We start from the raw sequence: 18,216 nt of genomic DNA, 5'->3' as shown, positions 1-18,216 counted from the left end.
AATTGATTTTTTTCCTCTTCTGGCAATATCAAGGCTCTTTTGACCAAGCCCAGATTAACAAGCATGCTAACAAGGCCCTGGTTTAGAGCCTGTAATTTTCATAATATGGTGCTGATGTAAACTGAGATTTTCACCTCTTGCTGCTCTCAAGTCCAAATGCAGAAGCAGGTTGAATGCCAAACTTGACTTGAGGGTAAAGTAAATTTAACATTCAATTTTTAAGAAATTTGTGGTTACAAAAACAGGCACATCCATTACATTAGAGAGGCCAGATTGTGGTTTATAAAATATCACATTTTATCATATGTGCTCTGATTTTCAAACATAAAATAAGTGGTCCAAGACCCCAGCAATGTTCAATTGGTCTGCAGAGGGAAAATTAAAGAACTACTTGTATCTAGTATATAACATACATATATGACTTAATGTTTCTTCCAAAATAAATTTAACAGAGCCAATAAGAGGAAAAACAAAGCTTTATATTATGACCACAATCCAAAATACACTCATAAAGGAGTAAGTCTCATTAAATTAAGTAGGATTTGCTTCTGAATAAAGAGGCTTGTGATTTCTCTGCATGTGTTTAATTATATTGCAAATTTATCGAGAAAGCTGTGAAATAATATAAAATTCATATTTTGAGTATAGGTGGGATAATCAAGATATTTGCTTGCATATACTTGCATATGCAAAAATGAGTTCACTTTCATGTGTTACAAGGAATTGGAATCAACCCATTAAAGTTCCCAGCTAGTAGGAGATTGGATCAGGCTCTCTTCCACGATCTTATAGGTAGATAGGCTCATTTGTGAGAAGATGTAGTGAAGATATACCAGGTTTAAGCCCAAGTTTTTATTGTACCAGGAAGGTAGTTGGAAGTCAGTGCCATTAGCTATAAGTTTGCCTATCTGGCATACGATTCCAGTTAAAAGATGGGCAGCTATGTTTTTGCACACTTTTACATTAACTTAGTAGTAACAAAAGCATTGGCAGTGAATGAAATCTATTCTTCAGATAAGTGTCCAGTGGTACCTCTGGTTACGAACGCTTCAGGTTACAAGCTCTGCTAACCCCGGAAGTAGCTGCTTCTGGTTGCGAACTTTGCCCAAGGATGTGAATGGAAATCGCGCGCCAGAGGAATGCACACAGCAGGAGGTCCCATTAGCGAAAGTGCGCCTCAGGATAAGAACAGTTTCAGCTTAGGAGCGGACCTCCGGAACGAATTAAGTTCATAACCAGATGTACCACTGTATAGCCTTCTTATTAGGTTTGCCTGTGGGAGGAAGGGCAGGATATAAATTTAATAAATATATATAATTCCCCAGGGAGAATGCTAGAGAGAGAGAAAGGGTTCCTAGACTGTAGGACCACATTGTTCCAGATTTGTTTTTTTGTTTTTCCTCCTCATTCCAAAACTTTTTTCCAGAACTGAGGTCACCACTTGTAGATGTGGTAATAATGCTGGAAATCAGAATATTTCATCTTTACCCTACTTGTGGCTTCATAATATTTATTTGTTTGATACTTTTATTCTACCGTGTAGTCCTAAAAGCTGCTTTAAAATATTTGCACAATACAATTACATTCAAAAAGATTTGCACAGATATTAAATTATGCCAGGTTTTTTTGTCCTCATTCTTGGTCTTCTCTGGTGTCTGAGGGTGTCCACTTAGGACCTCTGAGGTTAGTGAGTCTGAGCAGACGGATCTTACTCAGTGAATGTTGAAGCCAACTGTGCTGGAAGTTAGCAGTTCACAAGCAACAGCTCTTACTGAGCACCTCTGAGGCAAGGGAGTGAGGCTGAGTTGCTGGAAGTCACTTAGCCCATTATGAAAGAAAGAGCTCCCACTGAGGACCTCTGAAGGCAAGTCTTCATAATAATATAAGAACTGTGTCCATCCTGGTGCATGCAGGAAATACACAGGCAGGATATGAGGCAGCAGCCCTCTCCTATATGGGTTCCCCTATCTGGTGTTCAAATTATATCATAGAATCTTAGAATTGGAAGGGACCCCAGGGTTATCTAGTCCAGTGTTTCCCAACCTTGGGCCTCCAGCTGTTTTTAAACTACAATTCCCATCATCCCTGACCACTGGTCTTGCTAGCTAGGGATGATGGGAGTTGTAGTCCAAAAACAGCTGGAGGCCCAAGGTTGGGAAACACTGATCTAGTCTAACCCCTGCAATGCAGGAATATCAGCTAAAGCATCCATGACAGATGGCCATCCAACCTCTGCTTAAAAACCTCCAAAGGAGAGTCCACAGCCTCCTGAGGGAGACGGTTCCACTATCAAAAAACTCTTACTGTCAGAAAGTTTTTCTGTATGTTTAGTTGGAATCTCCTTTCTTGTAACTTGAAACCATTGGTTTGAGTCCTACCTTCCAGAGCAGGAGAAAACAAGCTTGCTCCATCTTCCATGTGACAGCCCTTTAGATGTTTGAAGATGGCTATCATATCTCCTCTCGGTCTCCTCTTCTCCAGGCTAAAGATACCTAGCTCCTTCAACAATTCCTTATAAGGCTTGACTTCTAGACCCTTGATCATCCTAGTTGCCTTCCTATGCATATGTTCCAGCTTGTCAACTTCCTTCTTAAATTGTGGCTCCCAGAACTGGACACAGTATTCCAGGTGTGGTCTGACCAAGGCAGAATAGAGTGGTACTATTACTTCCCTTGATCTGGACACTATACTTCTGTTTATTTACTGCATTTCAATCTTACCTTTGTAGTTCTGAAGAAGTGCTAAAGATGTCTAGTGTCAAGAATGAAAACAGAACAAGCGGGGGGGGGGGATTAAACCATGAAAAAACTTATTTAAAGAGAGTAGCAGACCAAATAATAGAAGGCCAATAAAATAATTTTTAAAGCTTGGTTCCTTTTTTGTGAACAGCACCGAGTTTGCTTTTGTCACAGAAAAGCAGGATATAAATGTCAAAATAAGTAAATCAAATTTGAGTAGTAGATAAACCACAAGTTCATTGAACAGTACTGTTTTGGAACATGAACATTTTATATAGCCTACTTTCCAATTAAAGCATGATCTTTCTGAAGCAATTTGTAGTCCTAAAATAGCATATTAAACATAATTTGCAATCATACAACACAGAAAAAATACAATAGAACATTGATAAAAAATATAACAGCATCTAGTTCTCATCATTTAATATAGATATGAAACAGTAGAGAAAGTTGGAGCCATAAGAAAGTACCCTTAATACCTGCTTAATTCCATTGGTGTTTTAACCTGTACTGATAGATCTAAAAGAATCTGCAGGAAAATTTCCTTTTGACCTTCAAATGAAGATCATCAACCAAGACTACTAAAGCAATCTCTGTCCCATGGCCAAGCTAGAAACTACAGTGATGTCATTTTCAAAAACATTGGTATTAATATTTTATTGGAAAGGTTTCAATTATAAAGTAATAAAGTGATGCAAAGAAAAAAGAAAAGAAAGAAAAGGCACAAAAATGTGTAGAAAATATATATATAAGAAAAAACATCCTCACCCATACATTCTTTTCAGCAAGTACCTGCTTGAGACACCAGCTCAAAGACTGAATTGTAGGATCCAAAATCAAATGATTATTAGTACATTAAAACTATTTTTGAGACTCATTATTGTGTGTAGCACCTTTACATCTGGTTGTGATCTTTAGGTGCTTGACCCATGAGTAGGGTTAGGTATTTTCCAATCCATTTATCAGTGAACTAATTTCACTGGACACATTTCTTCACCATTCTGGGACAATCTTCTGCCATGCACACTTAAGTCGTCTCCCCTGCTCTCTTAGCTCTTTTTGTCGCCCTATAAATCAAGGCATGCAGCCCTGCTATGACATAGAGAAATTTCATGGTGCTGCTGTATTTATGCCCAAGGTCAGTCTTCATTGCAGAGGCGAGTAAGGCCAACTGCACAGAAGTTTATTAAATCTCTCAGAATTTTGGAAAACAATTAGATCTATAGGTCTCCAGGGATAGGCAAACCTAGCTCACTTCCCACTCGGGGACCACAAATTCTGTGTGGCCTTGGTATCTAATCATTTTCTACAAGTCAGGTGTGAAGTATATTCCTTCTGTGAATGATATGGTCACATTTTCAAAACAGATACAGTTTTCATCAGATTGAATAAAGCTGTGTATTAATAACTTTGACTTTTATAAAGATTAATACTTCTTAAACTTTTATTTTCAGTCTGTTACCCATTTCATGGGTTTTGACCATTTCCTCTCTTTATAATATTTAAGGCTGACCACCTCCTCCTTCTGCAACTGTATTACAGAATTATTATTATTATTATTATTATTATTATTATTATAAACAATATTACTTTTTGTGGTGTGGACTTCAAAAATATGTGAATAGTATGGATTTTGATCAGTAAGGTCTTACCTACCTGTTCTGTCCAAATAGATACATTACAGAAAGGGAAGGAGATTAAAGGACTGTAAAGCAGGCATGGCTCAAAATAGCTTTCGCACAAACACCTCTGTACTGTCCTGCTAAAATATCAAGTGTTCACGTGGAAAAAAATGATGCATGTCATTTTGTAACAGTAAATATCTTATATGGTCCTTGTGCTTCTGGTCTTCAAATATTTTTGCTCTGTGCACCTAGTATTATAAAGCTGAAGGAGGAATGCTTTGAAATGGATGTCAGATTTCGGTGTGTTACTTGAGTGTGGTGTGGAATACATAGGTATTATTTTCAACTACTGTAGCAGCTGGAAGAGTAAGAGTTAACTACTGTACCACATGTAGGGAAGAACAGTCTATTGAGGGTTAAATTACAGAGTCTAATGGAATAATAACTGGTAGCACCATCTGCTGGCCTACTTCCGCAGAAGGAGTCAGTATTTTTAACGACATCTCTAATATTCATGCTGATGCATTTTGATGCTTTGTGCATTCATTTCTTTCTGTGTTTTGTTGGAATCTGGCTATCTGCTTACAGCTATTGTTGAAATTCTGCCGTTCCATGGAGGTTGACGGTTTCTCATACGGTAGATAAACAGAGGACTCTTGCTTGTCAAGGAAGGAATATGTTGATAATTCACAATGTGTATTTGTGGAAGGTTGTGTCTATCCTGGCTTTCGGCTTACTAAATAGGCCATTTAGCAATCTTCTTTCAATGCTTTTCTCTTGAGCACTACCTCGGGTGGTGAAAAATCAGAGGGCAAGCCTTTGTCTAATGCCAAAAATGTCTTCAGTGAAGAGGCCAAGAGGAAGGGTAAGTGAAAGCTTGAATGAGTGGGAGGAGGAGGGGTTCTTTGGGCTAAAAGGCTAATGGGATTGAATAACCTTCCTTATTACTGGCTGCTGCTGCGGGAGTCGTGCTGCATCGCCATCTTGAGCTTGTTGCTGTTTTCTCGAGTCTTGGTGATTTGTTGTAGCCTGCAGGCCTTGAGGTGGCATTTTACTTAGCTATCATAAACCCTGCTTTCTTCTTCGTGCTGCAGCACTGCTGTTAAGCTTTGATGAGGCACGTATAGAAAAATGTATCCAGTAAAGCGAACTGGATCTGGCCTGAAAATGTGTTTGGAAATTCCTGGCTTTCCCCTATGCTGTAGTCAGAGGCACATTTATGGGTGAGAACATAGCAGAATTGTTATCTGCTTTTTTTGTCTGTTTGGATAGGAAATTCTTTCCATTCCTTACGTTGTTGTTTTTTAAAAGCTGTCCTCCGTCAGATCTTCGAGAGGCTGCTATAATTATTTGTGCTAGAAACAGGAATTTCAGTGTGCGTACATTTAGAAATAACAACCAAACAAAGGAGCTGTTTAACTGTTTCCTGTGATCAGTTCTACATGAATTTCTAAACAAAGGGTATTTTTTGTAACTAATTGACTGAAATTGTTTTAGCATTATATGCCTAGTTTACCTGTGAAAGCTAATTCGGCTTAAATATATTGCATCTGAATGTTGAACATTGTATTATGTACAGATTTTGTTATGACGTTAACTTTTATGTTATGTAAGTTTTTATAAATTTGCTTTTGCTTCATCAGTATGTTGTTTCTGTATCTGGCTAGACGTTCAAGATTTGTAAAACAGTATTTTTTATGTATAAACATTCTCTTTACATGGGAGTTGTATAGAACTATTTGGCTTATCCTGAATATTTTTTTAATCAGTGTGCCATAAATAAAATGTTTTATGACATTTAAAATACAACTTAAATGGTCACAAAAATTGGTAACTGTATGATGAAAATTCTTTTAAATTATGTTTATATTTTTATTCACACTGGTGAAGGGTGAGTAGGCTGTGAATGTAGATTAATTTTCAACTGAAGTGAGATAGCGCAGAAAATATGGAAGTAAAAAAGAAGGTAAACAGTAAAATGGAGAATGTGAATAAATGCAGTTGGAACAGGAGTTGTATTATGGCCCACCCTCATCAGTGCATGAAGACTGTAAATTGGACCCTCCCCAGGCACAGATGCTAATTTAGTGGACACCCCCCTTTATTTTTTACAAGGTTGTGAAAAATTCAGCCTATGAAAATCTTATGGATAGAGAATTTTCACACTAGTCAAAGTTTTTAGAATTTAGAAGTTACAATTTTTAAAGATTTATAACTTCAAACTACACCATTTTTACCTTTTACTTTTCTATAGTACAGCTGCCAGCTCTATTAAAATGAGAGAAAAAACTTAAAATACTTCTTTGAGTTTAACATTTAGATGTCTGTTTCCCAAGCCCCCTTTTATTGCACATGCAAAGACCTGGTCTAATACACAGTAATGTAGTAATTTTACTATAACTTAAAGCTACAGTATCCCTTCGATTTTTCTAAATATTGGCTGTGACAAAGAATGTCACAAAGAATGCAGATAAAAAGTTGGATAGCTCCCCCATACCCACTCAGGAATACTATAGCTTTAACAGATGGTGTTTTTATACTGACTTCTGTATGATTTTATGATAGAATTAAAATGCTTTATTTTTATTGCATTTGCATGAATTATCTAACTATATTATATGTGATTAGGGCTTCAATCTGCAGCATACTTATTAGTAAGCCTTAAAGAACACAGTAGATCTTATTTTAAGTATACATGTGTAGGACTGTGCTGCATGACTGCAGTTAGACTGTGGAATAAGCACTGGGACTATCTCCTGAGTAAACATGTATAAGCCTGCACTGCAAATGTACAGTATAAGACAACACATTTGTTTTAGATGAATAACGTATATATGTTTTTTCTTGCAGCCTCCTTCCTCCAAGAAAACAGATGGTTCTGGGACATATGCTAAGTTGCAGAATACCCAGGTGAAATCTATGTCTGAGAAAAAACAGAAAAAAAAGGTGGAATCTGAAAGTAAGCAGGAGAAAGCTAATCGCATAATATCGGAGGCAATAGCAAAAGCAAAAGAGAGAGGGGAGCGAAACATTCCACGAGTAATGAGTCCAGAAAACTTCCCAAGTGTTTCAGCAGAAGGAAGAGAGGAAAAGAAGGGCAGGAAAGTTAAATCAAAACCAAAAGACAAAGAAAGCAAAAAACCCAAAACTGGCTCTTCATCCAAAACTAAAGAGAGAGCAAAAATTGGGTAAGTGGGCTAACATTCTGTTGTCTGACAGTTTAGCATCCCAACCATAGCCAACGTTTATGTGGAACTTGATTTCAGCAGGGCTTATATACAATAAAACATGCATAAAATTGCAACCTGGGGGTATTTGAAAGAGTTGAGATAACACAGAGAGGATTTTTTTTTTACAAGGGTTGAGGAAGTAGTTAGATAAGTTCTATTTTTTTTATAAAGAAAAAACTTGTGAGAGTCTAGTTTTTCCTGGGTCATTGTATATCATTGCATGAAAGCAAAATGTCCCAGGAACTCTTAAGCTACTGCAGAAAGTGTTGGAACTGCTAAATGTAGGTGGCATATCTGCTGCTGATTTTTAGTCCAGTTCCAGTCCTTATTCTTAATATGAGATATAATACAATATTTGATGTATTCATTCTTAAGTGAAGTTTGCATGAAGCAGAATCCTAGGCTCTGTGGTATTTGCAGTCTCTGCAGCTCAGACTGGGCAGGAAGATACCCTGCCAACAATTTATTTCAGGTCCCATTTGTTTTCATATATAATATCCTAGCCTTAATCAAAACCAATTTTGGGCTGGCTGGCTTTGTATATAATATGCAGGATGTCTCTGTGTGCGTCCCTTACTGCTAAGAGCTTTTGTTACTACAGTATGTTGAATTCAGTTGTTAGAACTAGGGTATTCTAATATAGTGTATTAACTTAAAACTTTCTCTTATATAATAATTGTGCTGTGGGATAATTTTGTAAGCATTTTGGCCATGTGTTATGATCAAGTGCTATAGTTCTTAGCATTTCTCATAGCAGTATTCTTGTAACAATTGGCTTCTACACCAAATATGTATTGTCCTTTGTAGTCCTTTTCCCATTGCTGTTGTGCACCTATGTGTGTGTGCAGATATAGATATGTACTGTATAATGTATTTGGGTTTTGTGGGTTTACTTGCACAGCTTGAAATGACTGTTGATCCAAAACTTTTAAACAATCAGATGGGTTGATGCTTGTCTTCTCCCTGGGACCTGCAGGGTTCCATTTCATCAGTGCTTGTGTTCAAAATGGAATTGAGGATGCTACATAAACTCTTGGAATGAGGGGCCACAATGTCATTGATGGGTTTCATCCTCTGATCAAGCTTCCACGTTTGAGTGCTTATGTATTTTTTGCATTGACTGAAATGTCATATAGCAGAAGTGGACAGATATTCTTTCCATCTGGTATGAATTCTGCAGTCCTTTCATTTACATTCCTTTTCAACAGACATAGCTGTGTGTTTTTTTGTAAACTACACTGAAAGAAAGAATATAGTGAAAGAATTTTTTAACCAAATAGATTTAAATTTGAAGTGTTTATAATATTATGTATGTTTTTAAAGAAAAAAATCAACATTGAGCATTGAATATTATTTTAGAATAGTGAAAGCTTTTTAATATATACTTTGTTGCATAGTTCTACACAGGCTATCCTTAGGCAGATTAATATTTCTGACTTCTAACAGAAAAATACTTATTCTTACTACTTAGTGTGTATTTAAGTATATTGAGTTGTATCCAACTAAATCACACTCAGGTAGTACCCCTGAAAGCATTGGACTTGATTTAGCCATGACTTGAACTCATCACGTTGTCTTCAAAATTGTACATACTAATACAATGTCAGGAAGAATGAAAGCCTTGACATTTTTATTGGTTGTGGAATATCCAATGTATAGTCCTGTCTTTGTCTTCTTCCATTCTACTTGTATATATTTTGTCATATTTCTTATTTTGCCTGAATTAGCCTTCGTATCTGCTTTTATCAAGCACATCCCTCTTATTTGAGAAGCAGTTTATTTATACAGTGCCATCTATGTACATGGTACTTTTCAAAGAACAGGTTTGACAGATAACACCCCCAAAGGGCTTATAGTTTAAAAATAGATAAAAGGGAAATGGAGGCAGGGTAAACAGGGAAAATATGTAACTATTTGGGTTAGACTTTGTTAAAGGACATAAGATAGTATGCCTAAATTCTTTGTCATGACCCACTTATGCAGCAAAGCTTTCCTTTAACTAATCTGAAGTCCCTTACTGTATCTTCATTGCATTTCCAGAACCCACTAAACTTCCCCAACACATAGCTGTTGCCACATAGTTCTCTCCATTCACTTATAAATTGTTGATCTAATGCAGATTGGAAGCTTTTCCTTCCATTTTGTATTAACCATTGTTTTAGCATTTCATCTTAATTTGGACAAAGCAGCTTACTAAAACCAACTTCAAACTTTTATCTATGAAGCAGAATTATTTTCAATACATTTATTTTATAAGCCTCAACTTCATCCAAAAATGTACTTCAGGGTGGTATGCATTGAATTTAAAATTTACAAATACAATATAAAATGTAACCAATAATCCATCAAAATTTAAAGTAATAAAAGCTATCTAGTTGGCAAAAAAATACTATATTTAAAAATGCCTGGGGAAATAGAAATGTTTTCACCTGACATTGGAAAGAAAGCAGCATCTGTGCCAGGCATCCTCCTTTAGGAAGGCATTCCACACAGGGTACAAATAAGGGCCTCTTCTGATTATCTTAATGCATTTGTAGGTTGGTTCCAGAGGAGGCCCTCCTTCACATATTTGCATCCCAAGTTGTTTAGGGCTTTAAAGGTAAGCACCAGTACCTTTAATTGGGTTTTTGTAGTGAAAATGGAAGAAATAAGAGTTCCTTTAGAAATGATTTAACTTGCCTCTGCATAAATCAACCAGAACCCTAGTAGCCAAATTTTGTTATAGTTGAAGTGTCTGAACTGTGTTCAAGGACAGCCCTTCATATAATGCATTACAGTAATCAAACCTAGAATTTACCAGAGCATGGATCAGCATGGTCAGACTGTCTTAGTCTAGGAAAGACCAAAGCAGATGAACTTATCACATTTTAGGATTTGGACAAAACACCAACCTGTGGTTAATTGAAAATAGAAGCAAAAGCTTCTGATAGCATCCTCATTACTACACCAGTAGGGGAGAGTACATACCACTCAGGGTCATTCCACTATGTTATGTGTGAATGAGACCTAATTGCTGTGTAGGACTTAGCACAATGTTGCTAATTTGGTAAATATTTAGAAGTTGTCAGGGGTGGCTGGTTCATAAGGGGAAAGGGGGCAGTTCCCCACCAAGAGCAGCCATTGTGCCACAGCAGACCCTGGTTCTCTCCTAACCCCAGAGCTTCAGCTCACTCTTCCTCTCCACTTCTCTCACATCCTAATTGTTCACTCTCTGCCTGTCTTCCAGCTTGGAGTCTGCATTACTATGACACAGGCAGGCCTGCCCACACACCTCTCCAGAAAAAAGGGAGAAATGGTAACTTATTTCAAAATTTCCCATAGGAGAATCTTGTTCCATTGAAACACCTAGTCAATCAGGACAATTATTTACTGCAATTTGTATGAAGTGATTTGTTCCAGACTGATGCCTGCACCCAATTCACTGCAAGAACTTCATACCATTTCCCTCACCAGAGTGGTGTCCCTAGACCAATCAGAATTTAGTTAGGATGCTTTCAGCCAATCATGTTTTTGCTGCAGTACTGTTCTGAGAGAGAAGCTTAGCTAACACGTCATTCTGGAGACTGGACTGAAGTAGCAGAAAGAACAGGCAGATTGTGTTGTGTTGTGTTGTGTTGGTGGAAAGCAGAGGCAGAGAACTACTACAAGATAGGAGGAGTGCACTTTCTGTTGAATAGAAAGTTCTCCCCCTACACCTTTGTTTCTTCTTTCCCCCCTTCTAATTCTTAGACTTGCTCTCTCTTCACCCTACTTCATCCTCACTGTTTCTTCCCACTCCTAGACTCTTCCCCTACTTCAATCTCTCTCCTTCTCTCATAGCCCCCTTAAACTCTGTTGTGTTTTTGTCTCTATTCCAAGTGTGCTCTATTGTGGCATTCACCTTTATCAGCTGTTTGCCCTACCTTTTGCTCCATCAGCCGCCACGAGTAGTTGTATGAACAGAGAGAAATTAAAGATAATACTAGAATGGGAGATTGAAGTGTGGAGTATGACTGTGTCTGCTTCAAGCAAGTCATCCTTATCATCACACACAGAGAGAAAGAGAGAGAGAGGTTTTTCTTCACTGTGACTACAAGGAGAGTGAAAGACACTCCTTACTCAATATATAGTCTTAGTCAAACTGTGCAGTGTTGCGGCAGATGCTTCATTGTGAGGTTGAGATAGCAAACATTAGTGAGCAGCCTCATCGTCCTAACAACTTAGCTGAAAGTAATTTCAGGGCAGATAACCCAAATGACATGCTGGGACAGATACAGGAATTAGAAGGGTGTTTAGTCATGCTGGCCATATGACCCGGAAAGCTGTCTGTGGACAAACGCTGGCTCCCTTGGCCTCAAAGTGAAATGAGCGCTGCAACCCCATAGTTGCCTTTGACTGGTCTTAACCATCCAGGGGTCCTTTACCTTTTTTTTACCCTTATTTCAGTGATGTAGGCCATTGAGGAGGAGGAGCTCTCCTTGTCCCCAGAACTCATAAAACCTTTGTTGCCAAAGACCTTGTAGAGAACAAAACTGATTTACTAAGTTTCCAAAAGAAAATATTGATAGTGTGCAGATCCCCACTCCATAGTACTCATGTCTATAGTTATAATTTGTGTTGCTGTGGGAAAAAGTATGTATTCCACATGTCTAAGGCGCCACAAAAAACAAGATTCTTTATGTATTCTGATTTATTTATTTATTTATTTATTGAATTTCATTTGCACCTTTCCTCCCCAAATGAGCTTGGGGCAGCAGTCACCAATGTGGTAATACAATACAAAATTCAATAAAATCACTTTTAAAAGGTGTAAAAACATTTTTTTAAAAAATGTGCTTCAAATGTATGGCATAATCATAAACACTTGTGTTTTCTGAAACAAGAAGCATGCTTTCTGTTGTTTTTGGATGCACTGCTAACACATTTGCAAAGCTAAGCAGGAACCATGTGTTGAGATTCTTGTATTTCAGGGCATTGGACTAGATGACCCTTAGGGTCCATTCCAACTCTACAGTTCTATGATTCTATTTGGCCAAGCAAACATAATCCTGAAGGAGGCATGCCTGCTGCCCACCAGAGAAAGCCAAATGTCTCTTAAGAGAATTTTTGCCACCTACAGTTTGGTCACATCCACACCATACATTTTGTTCATTCATTTTTTTGTTCAATTTATATCCCACCCAGGGGAGCAAACACATCTATAATTATAACAATTTTAAAGCATTCTAAAAATAATTTAAAGTATTCCCTCAATCAGTGATTTCAGCATTGCCAAGAACAGTATCTTTCAGCCATCAAATGCCTGGGAAATAGGAATATTTTTAAATACCACATCCACCTGAATGTGAGGTAAACAATGAGGGCATTCCACGAACAGAGAATCACCACTGAAGAGACCCTGTTGGGTCAGCATCAACTTGACAGCTTCCACTTTTAGTTGTTACCCCTACACAGCCTACCTAATATTTACTGCTTCTGATGTACAGCCTTAACATATTCAGATTCAGATGTGTAATAGTGTAGTTAAAATCATCAGTAACTGTGAAGGGAAATGTTAGTACTAATGGCTTATCATAGGCAATGTCCTATGCTGTGTTGTCCTTAATGAAGCATACCTTTAGACATTGGTTTGGACTTTATGGTCTTCAGGTACATTTCAGAATTATGAGTCATAAAGTTGGCAAGATGAATCATGTGCAAGGTCTGGCTGCAGCTGTTGTGTAATGAGAAAAGGAAAAAATTCTTTTTAAATGGGGGTTGGGGAGTACAGAGGATGATGGGGATATCTGCTGTTTGGTGCATATTTTCAAGTTGGGGTTGTTTACTGCTTATCTGTTTGCTTTGTTAGTTAATGGATTTTGTGGTATGATTATTAATGCATCTTAGTGTGAGTACTGATTTTTACGGTTTATTATTTATATGCATGCTTTGGAAAGAGTGGGTGGGTGGATGGGTGGATGGGTCTTCAAATGCTAGGCTTTTGAGTTGTTCTTTATAATGTTTTGATTTAATGTTCAGAAGCAGTGATGTCCAAAATATTTTTCTCCTGACGGACCTTGCCTGGCTCAGAATAGGAGTTCTTGAGTAAATTCATCAAAGGCTAGGAACAAACATAAATGTTCTGTATGTAGTCATTGTACTATTAATTGTCCTTTTAAAAATAATTATAAAATATCCTGCAATCTGAGTTTATATACTGTGGATATGAATTCAAGCGGAGGTAGAGAAGCAAGGTGGTCTTAATGTGTCATGTTGCACATTTAAATTTTGGTTTTATGAGTTGCATAATTTTACAGTAGTAAGTTGGTGACATTAGCAAACAATTTTCTTCAAGGCTTTTATGATCACATTAATCAGAGATCCAATTAGGTTTTCCATGGCTTTTGCCTAGAGTTGTCATACATCTGCTATGATTCCTTCAGAACATCCAAGTAACCAATGATAGCTTTTTGTTTAATTTGAGGGAAAGCACTAAATTAGTCAATCAGATTCTTTTCAGTAACCTTCGGGCTGCTATTTGGGTTAAAGGGACTGTTATCTCAAAAACTTTACTGTGGGTTTCCCTAACTGAATAATGTTAATACAATAGTAAATCAATAGTAAATAGGCTCATTGGTAACAAAAACTAGGCTTCTGTCATAAAAAGAATTGTAATGGGCTTCCTGGATTGCTATTCATTCTTAAAAATGATTTGACGTTTATAAGTGATCAGTCATCTCAGCCATATGTGACTTGCAATGTAGAAAGCTAATGAAAACTAGTGGTGTTGCTCTGGTAAAATAAGATCAGGATGCTTTTCTTAAGAACTTGAACGTTTAAAGGGATCCAGATAGTCTTCCTTATTTCTGTAATTGCTTCTAGTAAATTAGATGTTTTGTACATGCTCCATCTACAAACAAGATTTTATGTTATTAACTTTTAAATTTCATAAGCTCAGTAAATTGCTGAGTAATTATAATGGGTGCCATCTGATCTAAATTGTCCCCAAAGTAGATCCAATGGATGTAACTTGGGCAGGTACGACTATTTGCATATATAGTGATTGGTGAATCATTTCTTTAAACCAGCTTCATTTATTCAATTATTTCTTTTAAATATGATACAGTTGAAAATGGTTGAGTCGCCCCACTTTCACTGCTTTGAATTATCTTCCAGTGGCCGGTCATGTTTACTGTTTTCGATGAATAGTAACTGCAGCAAATTAATAAAGGCCAATTTTTTTTATATAAAAGGGATGGGGAAAGTTCTGTGAAGCAACATAAATTTCTATAGTAAAGCAATTCTGTCATTGCTACATAGTATGTAATTATCAAATCTACATTATGTAAAGTGTGCATCTAAGGACATCTCTTTATCTGAATTTGGGTTTGATTGTAATCACATTGTGATTATTTTGAGAATGCATTGAAAAGCAGCACTTGTCAGACTTTAAATATGGAAAATTATATGTATTTGCAGCCCTCTGATTAAAACCAGATGGAATGATATTAATATTGTTCCTTTTTCTGTAACCCTTTGAATGTAAACTCAGAAATAATTAGCACTGTTGCATTAGGGCTGTAATTTCCCCTGCAATTTTGTAGTTATTATCAGTTGTTACTAATGAAATGGTTTCTGTACTTCTCGATGTTTCAAAATTTCAAACTGTCAACTTGAATATATTTTTTAGTGTGCTTACTCTGGATTATGTATGAAAATACTTTAGACTGATGCAATATGCACCACTTATATCAATAACTTTTTTTGTTTTGTATGTTAATAATAAGCACTTCCAGGCAATATGTATAGATATTATTCTACAGTTATCCATTCTTCTACTAAAGTAAGCTTTTTTTCTGGAGAGAAAAATTGAAATCTCCTCCTCCGGCTAGCACCACATCAGGATTAGGAGGAAATATTTTAAAATGTTGCAGCTTGACAGTGCATCTTTGATGTTAAATACGGAAAACATTTAGTATCTTAAATTTTATGACCAGGCTTAACTTTGTATTTTGTTTCAAAACAGCAAGATTATTATTACTTTGGGCAAAAAGCAAAAGAGAAAAAATGAGTCTTCAGATGAAATGTCTGATGCTAAGCAGACAACTCAGCAGTCGTTCAAAGATGAGACTTCTCAGGTATTCAGAAATTAACACTTTTATTTTGAAAATATGCTTAAAACGTTAACTCAGTCCCCAACCTCTAACAGCTTGGTCAAAACACTTTCAATATTTGCAATTCCATTGTAGAAGAGAAGATCAAATCGACAAATTAAAAGGAAGAAGTATGCAGAAGAAGGTGAAGGAAAACAATCTGAGGAAGAAACCAAAGTTTCTGTCAAAATAAAAAAGAATTCTGCCCCTTTACCTGCTGAACAGCCTTTACAATTATTTGTAGTAAGTGAAACTCATTATTTGTGGGGTTTACCTCTTGCAGTTCTGTAGTTAGTTTCAAAGGCTGCATACATTCAAACATGTTCATAGCACAAAAAGTTTTTCTTAATCCAGAATCTTTTGTGTTAATTCTCAACATGCTGCTTTCAGTCTAGATTGATTATAGATCCTTGCTTAGGTTTTCCAAACCTTTTCTTCCTTGCACATGCCCCAGGTGAGGGAAGAAAGAAGTAATGATTTGAATCTTGGTATATGCCCACCCCACAACATAATTGGGCAGGTGTAAATACCCCTCCCCCCCAAAAAAAATCTCCTGTGCTGCATGATACAGCCAATCAAGCCCTGTCTTACAATAGACAGAGCAATATAGTGTGTATTTCAGGAATGGGGCCACTGCCACCTTTGCCACCATCAGCCTAGCAGAGAAAACAAGCCTTTAAAATATTTTGATTTATACTACCCATTTTGCCAGTGTAACTTTAACAGGTTGCTAGGTCACATGACATATCACATGACTGAACCAGGATGGAGGGGGACTTTGAGACTTTGCCTGAGCAAAGGGAATACAACCAGTAGCCCAGAGTCAGACAGAGATCCACCTGTTCCAAACTGATGATACCAGCAGGCCTAGGGTTTAGATTGCTCCTAGAAATGTGAACTAATGAAGGCAGCAGTCCGTCAAATTATGTTTCTTGTATTCCTCACTGAAACAGTAGCTATATGGGAATAGTGCATTATGCATTGCACCATATACTCCCTCTCAGATAAGTTTGCCTCTGTGGAGAGATTCCTTGTATGGGTGCGAACTCATATGCATACTTATAGGTCTTAACACCCATAAAAAAATTCAATGGAATCGGTACTATTTTTGTGTGCCCAGAACAGTGCATGGGCAAAGCTACCCACTTTGTGGAATGAAAGGGTCTATTTACCCTAAAGTGCACATGGGATCTGCATCAAGGAGCTTATGTACACTATGTACTGAATAATACTAATAATATATATTGGTGCTATTAGTAAATCTAAATGTGTTCATTTGTTTTGTGAAATATTAGTCCTAAGAACAAAGTAGTTTCTGTTCTAAAACTGTAAGAAAGAATAGCTCCATAATAATAACTGTAGAGGGAGATTGAATATATTGAGTTTTATTCATTTGATTTTTTTACACATTTATGTATAATCCTTCTCTGCTAATATCTGCACTCAGGACTGCTTTTAAATGGAATATAGCCTGTTTTGTTTTTGTTTCTTTGCACCTGATTAGGAGAATCCAAGTGAAGAAGATGCAGCAATTGTAGATAAAATTTTATCTTCCAGAATCATAAAGAAAGAAGTGAGTACATATGGGGATATGGGTTTTGGTTCATAGTTTTTAAAATGCTTTCATATAAATGAATCTTAAACAGAACACTGTGTACTCTTTCAGATTCCTGGGGGAGCGACAGTGGAAGCCGAGGAATTTTTTGTTAAATACAAAAACTAGTAAGTATTGCAGTTAAGTTATTTAAGTTAAATTACAAGTTTGAGACTATCAGGCTGGCTGACAGTTTCAAGGGCTAGGTAGAAGAGATCTGTACATAGTGTTCGTTTCTCCCCCCCCCCCCCATTTTCCATGGTAGCAGCATGGGTTCCTTGCAAAGCAGGGACCCCCATCTACAAAGAGTAAATATTAATTGAAACTAGGTAGTTACACCCCTGCTTGTAAATGAGGACTGTAATCGTGCTTTTAGCTTAAATTATTTTTACTGTTAAATATGGTTCAAAAATGAGAGAATGCAATTGTACGCAGGTACTTTGTGGTTTTATTTTAAAGTTCAGGCACAGAAAAAATAATCATATGGAGCATAGTGTATTAAAAATATGACCATCATTTCTCTTCAAAGGATTTATCTAATATTGCTAAGGGCATGTGTTGGAAGAAATATAACAAACTGCTTGCAGCAATGTGCTAACATACTGTTATGCCATTCTAGCTCCTACCTCCATTGTGAATGGGCTACTGAACAGCAGCTTTTAAAAGATAAAAGAATCCAGCAGAAAATCAAACGTTTCAAGCTGAGGCAAGCACAAAGAGCCCATTTTTTTGCAGATGTGAGTATGCGGGAGGGAAACAAAAAACTACAAAGCTAATTAAATACTTGATTATCAGAAGCCTACACATATTTTGCTGTTTAGTATTTTGTTACATTCATGTACGTGTGTGTTCTCTTTCTCATTTTAATTATAGGCATTAAACAGTATAAATGGGTTTTTATATTAAAAATAGTGAAAA

General features: G+C 36.8%; 1 protein-coding gene across 12 annotated transcripts in view; it reads left to right on the top strand.

The window, feature by feature from the left end:
• CHD9 (chromodomain helicase DNA binding protein 9) overlaps positions 1–18,216 on the top strand; it is a 75,710-nt gene that overhangs the window by 22,527 nt on the left and 34,967 nt on the right. For 9 of the 12 annotated variants that reach the window (XM_081870128.1, XM_081870133.1, XM_081870129.1 and 6 more), the window contains 6 exons: positions 7,214–7,551; positions 15,578–15,689; positions 15,801–15,947; positions 17,209–17,277; positions 17,371–17,426; positions 17,918–18,035. In XM_081870128.1, coding sequence (XP_081726254.1) covers positions 7,214–7,551; positions 15,578–15,689; positions 15,801–15,947; positions 17,209–17,277; positions 17,371–17,426; positions 17,918–18,035 — 840 coding nt within the window. Of the gene's footprint in view, positions 1–4,848; positions 5,229–5,341; positions 5,587–7,213; positions 7,552–15,577; positions 15,690–15,800; positions 15,948–17,208; positions 17,278–17,370; positions 17,427–17,917; positions 18,036–18,216 lie in introns of those variants that run through there. The other 3 variants (XM_081870124.1, XM_081870134.1, XM_081870126.1) reach the window with 2 other exon arrangements.

This window comes from Podarcis erhardii, assembly GCF_964252035.2.
Source record: "Podarcis erhardii genome assembly, chromosome: 7".
In the NCBI taxonomy this organism is placed as follows: domain Eukaryota; kingdom Metazoa; phylum Chordata; class Lepidosauria; order Squamata; family Lacertidae; genus Podarcis; species Podarcis erhardii.
The sequence above is the reverse complement of the archived record's forward strand: the minus strand, read 5'-3'. Positions and strand labels throughout refer to the sequence as shown.